The sequence below is a fragment of the Triticum aestivum genome, chromosome 4D, assembly GCF_018294505.1.
Source record: "Triticum aestivum cultivar Chinese Spring chromosome 4D, IWGSC CS RefSeq v2.1, whole genome shotgun sequence".
Lineage (NCBI taxonomy): Eukaryota > Viridiplantae > Streptophyta > Magnoliopsida > Poales > Poaceae > Triticum > Triticum aestivum.
Window position 1 is genome coordinate 70,556,367 of NC_057805.1, and position 7,828 is coordinate 70,564,194.

The 7,828-nt window shown below is 52.1% G+C and overlaps 1 protein-coding gene across 1 annotated transcript; it reads left to right on the plus strand.

The window, feature by feature from the left end:
* The first annotated feature begins 669 nt into the window (after window positions 1–669).
* Window positions 670–4,058, plus strand: LOC123099644 (probable methyltransferase PMT26). The gene is made up of 3 exons (XM_044521764.1): window positions 670–804; window positions 876–3,422; window positions 3,504–4,058. Exons 2-3 carry the CDS (start codon window positions 967–969, stop codon window positions 3,727–3,729), a joined length of 2,682 nt encoding a protein of 893 aa, XP_044377699.1. The 5' UTR covers window positions 670–804; window positions 876–966; the 3' UTR covers window positions 3,730–4,058.
* Window positions 4,059–7,828: the final 3,770 nt, after the last annotated feature.

Below are 7,828 nucleotides of genomic sequence, written 5' to 3' on the forward strand. Positions count from 1 at the left end.
AAGCGGATCTTAATTTTGATGTTTGGTTCAAAAGTTATGGCTTTTAAAATGAAAAGGAACTCCAAATTAATGTGTTCACATCTGAGTGCTTTTCAATCCGTAATTAAAAGCACGTTGCATGCCCTTTTTACCTTTTTTACAATGAGAAAGAATCTTTCCTTTTTTGTTTGATAGAGACGTAAACTTGCTAAAAGTGATGGCCGCTGCGGAGCGCTAGCGAGCGCCCTGCCGCTCGCTAGACGCGTCCAGTAAGTAATACACCCGCGTCGTTGCGCAGCTCGTATGTGTAAAAAACAAACAGCCGACACGAATCTCCAGCCTTAAGATCATACTGTCAGAAAAATGAATGAGACCAATTTATTTCTCAGCTAGCTGAGTTTCAGCAAAACCGAATGATTATCATGTTTTATTCGTGCATTTCTGTCCCTATTACATGTTCAAATTTTGGATATGAAAAACTGAAAGTATGGATTTGAAATGTTGGTGAAGTTTTTAAAGTTGAAACCTGAAAAGCTTGGCTTATTTGAATTTAGAGAGAGCACATGCACATACAGGACACTGGTGCTGCATGCGGAAGCAACGAAACCGGGGAGTGTCCTCCACTTGTCTCCCCTCACTCCCCGCTTAACGCTCCCTTCCCTCCGTCCAAGCTCTCCTCCCCTTGAAAGCCACGCAATTATTCCGACAGCCCAAGAACAGGCTAATCCCATGCATCCATGCTCTTGTCGCTAGGAATTGAAGTGATCGGGAGATCATTGCGGGCCAGTGTTCCTGATCAGGAGAAAATGTGCCACTAATTCCGAGGTATTTGCTGTTCTTCATACTAGGAATCATCGGCATGGTGGCATTTTGAATGTCATGATGTTTCCCTTCAGGATCTGACCTCTGCGGCCAGAGAGTGAGGACGTTGTGAGGAAGAGGAAGCATACATGAACGGAGTTGCATGAGGTGAAGGGGGACGAGACGATGGCCCTGTTCGATCGGAACCAGAGGCAGCGGTCGTCGCTCTTCTCGACGGCGACCGTCGTCGTCTTCGCGGCGCTCTGCCTCGTCGGCTTCTGGATGGTCACCCCTCCCTCGCCGGAGGCTGTCCCGGCGGCCACGGTGACGGCGTCCACGGCGGACGTCAAGAAGGCGGCGGAGGCCGTCGTGAAGGAGAAGGAGGAGGACCGGTCCATCGACGCCACCAACAACTTCAAGCAGGACAGTGCCAACGTCGTCGCGGAGGCCACCACGGCCGCTGTGGAGGCCGAGAAGCCCACCGTGGACGCCAAGGGCGGCGAGGCCGACGGCGAGAAGCCGGCGTCCAAGAACCAGTCGTTCGATGACGAGAACGGCAGGACGGAGGGCGGGGAGCTCGTGAAGCCGGAAACCGCCGAGACGGACGGCACCGCTGCTGCCGCTGCCGCCGTGGCTGCTTCCCAGGGGACGAGCGTGGAGGACACGGTGACGGACGTGAAGGAGCAGGCTTCTACGGACACCAAGGAAACCGTAGGCAGCGGCGGTCAGGACGCGAACACTGAGAAGACGCCGGCTGACACCAAGGAGAGCATCGTCAGCCAGGAGGAAAACCCGAAGGAGGCCGCCGGCGGCGGCTCTTCCAAGAAGCAGACCTTCGACGACGAGAACGGCAAGATGGAAGGCGTCGACGTGGTGAAGGATGACGGCAACAATACGTTCATCTCAGAGGACAATGCCAAGCCAATCATGGAGGAGACGACCACCGCCGCCACGGACAAGACGGAGGACGCGGCGGCGGCCGTGGTATCGACCGAAGCCTCCGCCGTAGCTAACCCCGATGATACGAAGACGTCGGACGTTGTCGAGGAAGAGCAGAAGCTTCTTCCGGAGGCTCTGCCGAACGGGCAGGCGGAGCTGCTGATGGAGCGGGCGGCGCAGAACGGGTCGTTCACGACGCAGACGGCGGAGTCGACAAACGAGCAGAAGACGCGCGCCGAGAAGAAAAAGAATAAGAAGAAGAAGAAAGCGGCAAGCAAGGCGGAAGCGGAAGCGGAACCGGAGGCGGCGGTGTCGTTGCCGACGCACGTCTGGAAGCTGTGCAACACGAGCACAGGCGAGGACTACATCCCGTGCCTGGACAACGAGGCCGCCATCAAGAAGCTCAAGACCGACATTCACTACGAGCACCGGGAGCGGCACTGCCCCTCCCACCCGCCGACGTGCCTCGTCCCGGCGCCGCCGTCCTACAAAGATCCCATCCGGTGGCCAGTCAGCCGCAGCAAGATCTGGTATCACAACGTTCCGCACACGCAGCTGGCGGAATTCAAGAAGCGTCAGAACTGGGTGAAGGTCTCCGGCGAGTACCTCACGTTCCCCGGCGGAGGCACGCAGTTCAAGACCGGCGGCGCGCTGCACTACATCGACCTGATCCAGCAGGCGTTCCCGGAGGTGGCTTGGGGCCGCCGGAGCAGGGTGGTGCTGGACGTGGGGTGCGGCGTGGCCAGCTTCGGCGGGTTCATGTTCGAGCGGGGCGTGCTGACCATGTCGTTCGCGCCCAAGGACGAGCACGAGGCGCAGGTGCAGTTCGCGCTGGAGCGCGGCATCCCGGCCATCTCCGCCGTCATGGGCACCAAGCGGCTCCAGTTCCCGAGCAACGTGTTCGACATAGTCCACTGCGCCCGGTGCCGAGTCCCCTGGCACATCAACGGCGGATTGCTCCTCCTGGAGGTGAACCGCCTGGTCCGGCCCGGCGGTTTCTTCGTGTGGTCCGCCACCCCCGTGTACCAGAAGCTCCCCGAGGACGTGGAGATCTGGGGCGACATGGTGAAGCTGACCAAGGCCATGTGCTGGGAGATGGTGGCCAAGACCAGGGACACCATCGACCGGGTGGGCCTCGTCGTCTTCCGGAAGCCGATGAGCAACCATTGCTACGAGACACGGCGGCAGACGGAGCCTCCGCTGTGCAACCCGTCCGACGACCCCAACGCGGCGTGGAACATCTCGCTGCGGGCGTGCATGCACCGTGTCCCCACCGACCCCTCGGTGCGCGGGTCGCGGTGGCCGCAGCCATGGCCGGAGCGGGCGGAGAAGGTGCCCTACTGGCTGAACAGCAGCCAGGTGGGCGTGTACGGGAAGGCGGCGCCCGAGGACTTCGCGGCGGACTACGCGCACTGGAAGAAGGTGGTCCAGAACTCGTACCTGGCCGGCATGGGCATCGATTGGAAGAGCGTCCGGAACGTGATGGACATGCGGGCCGTGTACGGCGGGCTGGCGGCGGCGCTGCGGGACATGAACGTGTGGGTGATGAACACGGTGAACATCGACTCGCCGGACACGCTGCCGGTGATCTACGAGCGGGGCATGTTCGGGATATACCACGACTGGTGCGAGTCCTTCAGCACCTACCCTCGCTCCTACGACCTCCTCCACGCCGACCACCTCTTCTCCAAGCTCAAGGCCAGGTAGGCATTCCACCCTCTACTACGCCGGCGGGCCGATCGCCATTGGACAAGAACTAAGAAATTTGTGCATGCATGCGGTAGGTGTAAGGTTTTGCCGGTGCTGGTGGAGGTGGACCGGATCCTGAGGCCGAACGGGAAGCTGATCGTGCGGGACGACAAGGAGACGGTGGACGAGATCGTGGAGGGGGTGAGGTCGATGCACTGGGAGGTGAGGATGACGGTGTCCAAGCGCAAGGAGGCCATGCTCTGCGCGAGGAAGACCATGTGGCGGCCCACGGAAATCGAGCCGGGGCCGCCCACAAGATAACCTCACCTCGCCTCGCCGGTGATCGGAGTTAACAGCTAGCGCGGCACTCGCGAGTAATTGGTCTGATTGATTGGCTGCTATAGGTTTCAAAAAATAAGCTTGTCTAGATGAAGATGAAGTGCGTACATAGGTTCTGTGTTGGTGTTGGCCGGTGTCTAATTAGTTCTTCTTTCTAAGGTTTTTCCTCCAGTGTGAATTGCCATCTGTTGTATTGCGATGGAATAGTACGTAGGTGTACGTGCGGCATGTTTGTATGTATGTATGCTATTGGGAACCAACACTTATATGACTTATAATCCAAAAATACATAGCTAAGAGATTGATCCCCACTTAGTTACATCCTATGGTTTCTCTGCTCTCCTATGATTATTATCGGCTATCTGCTCATTGGCGCACCTCTCCACGGTTCCGTGCACTTCCACTTTCGGTAATAGATTTCATTTATCGCAACGGGCCTGCTAAAAATAAGTCTACTGAGATTTAACCAAGTCTCAGTCGACCATGCAGCATTTTATGTCATCGTTTGCAACATTTTTTCCTACCGGTTGCAACATCCGTCTTGTTGGTTGTAGCATGTTGTCCCTCATTGGTTGTATTTCATGTCACCAGCTGCAACATCTTTCATTGACGGTTGTAGCGTTTCAGTTAGAACGGTTGTAGCATTTATTGTTGTTGCTTGCAATACCGTTGCAACATTTTTCGCCGCCGTTTGTAGCATCCAGCCGTGCAGCTCGTAGCAAAAAAAAAAACGCTCACGTCACACGACTGGGACTTCGTTAAATCACAGTCGACTGAGTTCTAGACACACCTTTATCGCAAACTCTTAGTTTATCATCCCGCCCGCTTACTCCGAACCCTTCACCTTTCATATCAACCACAGTTCCATGCCACCGATCATGATTTTCATTTCCATGCATCTAGTGCAAATGTTTACATAATTTCAGAACGGGTCTTTTATGAGTTTGCATGTGCATATATTCAGTAGGCTCTTCATACCATTGCGACGTGAAAAGATGGAACTCAAGTTTGTTAGCTAGCAAAACTGACTAGTTTCATAGTCGATTTGCTGCGTGGAAACTCTGCGCGACAAGTTGCACATGTGCTTCCTCAGTTGTCTCTAATTCTTAATCGTATTCTTACTGAAAACTATGACATATATTTATGTTTTGCATCAAGATATTTTATGATTTTATTTTCTTCACGAGGTTACAATTTCGTAAACGATGTTGCTATTCTCTGATGGATAACCTTGTATTTCTGTCAGAAAAGTACTTTGCACAAAGGTACATCACTTCTGGTAGTCTGTTAGCAGTGACGGAGCCACAAAAAATCCTTGGGGAGAGGGGGGCTATAATATAAACCTCCCCCAAAAATGTTCAGACCTTCGTCCAAGATTGGGGTTGTCCCCCCCCCCCCACCCCCACCCCAACCACCACCACCTTCACATAGCTCTGCCAATTTCTTTTAGCTTACTTGTTGAGACAAGTTGGAAAGCTTAGCAGAGGTAGCCATGCGTATGTGTTGACATCTCTTGCGCTACACTTCACATTGAAGACCTGGATTGGGTTTTACCCCGGTCCAAGCAAGAGATATCGGGACAATGAGCACAACTTCTTCTATACGTTGTTCCGCTGGAGGATCCAATCATTGTTACAATATGTCCTTAGGTAAATCATCTTCTTGTGATAAGGATATCGCTGACTAAGAGGTTATCAAGTCACTTGGGTGCTTCCCCATCATGACCTCTAGAGCAACAACATTGAAGTTGTAAACATCACACCTCTATGTTACCCTCATTATGTATGCAAATTCTGCAATAAAACAACTAGAACCGTCTTTGTTAGTGTATTTCTCCAATATGACATTGCTAAGTAGTGCCTAAAATATGCGATGACATTGGTCCAAATAGCATTTTATTGAGTTGTGTTTTCTCACTAATTCGGATATTATTTTTCCTTCACTTTTTCTTCAAAAGATTTTGGACTGCTAAAGGTGTATTTTTTGCGGTGCCCAAAAAGAATTCTACATAGTTTATTTATGGATGGTTCAAATTATTGTTATTAACTCTAGCTAGCATATTTATGGCCTCTTGATGTAGCCATGTGATCGTTCCTAAGTATATTGGGGACTTCTTCTCGAAAACGCGGTGCATCATTGCACGCGCTTGCAAGCCCCACTAAGTAGCTAAAACCGACGCGCCACAAGCAAGAGAAAATACGATGTGCACTCAAGAACCATGACCACGACTAAGACCCTCCCCTGATGAGTCTAGCCAAGAGCTTAGCCCATCCAAGGGCCAAATTTATGCTTCATCTTTAATGGCCAGCAGCACCATTTGGACATTAGGGAGACTCCTATTGAAGACAATAATTTTAAGGCTTCCAAATTATCCAAGAACAAAGAGTGATTAAGGAGTTTTACCTAGCCTGCTTAGAGCCTGACACCAAAGATATGGTTCTGGACCACCAATCCAAGAAATTAACAGCAGGTGACTGGGTTGGGGCAAAGTCGGGATGGCCAAGATGTCTGAACAGGAGGGACCATGTATCTCTTACAAACACACGAGAGGAAAGGATGTGATAAACCATTTCCTCTTCCTACTTGCAGAAAGGACAACGATTTTGATGTGGCAAACCCCTCCAAGAAAGGCGGCCAGCCGTCCATGTTGGGAAACGTTGCATGGAAAAAAAATCTATGCACACACGATGATCTATCTATGGAGATGCATAGCAACGAGGGGGAGAGTGTGTCTACGTACCCTCGTAGACCGTAAGCGGAAGCGTTTCACAATGCGGTTGATGTAGTCGAACTTTCTTCGCGCTCCAACCGATCTAGTACCAAAAGCACGACACCTCCGCGTTCGGCACACGTTAAGCTCGGTGACGTCCTCCGCCTTCTTGATCCGGCAAGACGATGAGGTAGTAGATGAGTTCCGGCAGCACGACGGCGTGGTGACGGTGATGGTGAAGTGATCTTCGCAGGGCTTCTCCTAAGCACTACGAAAATATGACCGGGGGAGTTAGCGGTGGACAGGGGCGCCGCACACGGCTAAGACAATGTTGTGTCCTTGTGTGGTGCCCCCTACCCATGTATATATAGGTGGGAGGGGAGGAGGCGGCCCCTAGGGCGCCCCAAGAGACCTGGCGGCAGCCCTAGGGCTGCTGCCTTGCCCTGCGCCCCCTTTCCTTGTAAGAAGAAGGGGGAAGGAAAGAGGGGGGAGAGGGAAGGAAGGGGTAGTCCTACTCCACGCTTTCCTTTCCCTCCCCTCTTTCCTTCTCCTCCTCATAGGGCTGGCTACTATAGGGGCACACCAGCCCCTTGTGGGCTGGTGTGTTCCCTCTCTTGGCCCATAAGGCCCATATCTTTGCCAGGGGTGCCCGAAACTCCTTTCCGGTGACCTGATAAGTACCTGGTACCTTCCGAAACTCTTCCGACGGCTGAATACCATCGTCCTATATATCAATATTTTACCTCTCGACCATTTCGAGACTCCTCGTCATGTCCGTGATCTCATCCGGGACTCTGAATAACATTCGGTCACCAAATCACATAACTCATATAATACTATATCATCAATGAACGTTAAGCGTGCGGACCATACGGGTTCGAGAACTATGTAGACATGACCGAGACACCTCTTCGGTTAATAACCAATACCGGAACCTGGATGCTCATATTGGCTCCTACATATTCTACGAAGATCTTTATCGGTCGAACCGTTATGACAACATACGTTATTCCCTTTGTCATCGGTATGTTACTTGCCCGAGATTTGATCGTCGGTATCCACATACCTAGTTCAATCTCGTTACCGGCAAGTCTCTTTACTCGTTCCATAATACATCACCTTGTGACTAACTCCTTAGTCGTTTGCTTGCAAGCTTATGATGTGTATTACCGAGAGGGCCCAGAGATACCTCTCCGATACTCAAAGTGACAAATCCTAATCTCGATCTGTGCCAACTCAACAAACACCTTCGGAAATACCTGTAGAGCATCTTTATAATCACCCAGTTATGTTGTGGCGTTTGATAGCACACAAGGCATTCCTCCGGTATCCGGGAGTTGCATAATCTCATAGTCGAAGGAATATGTATTT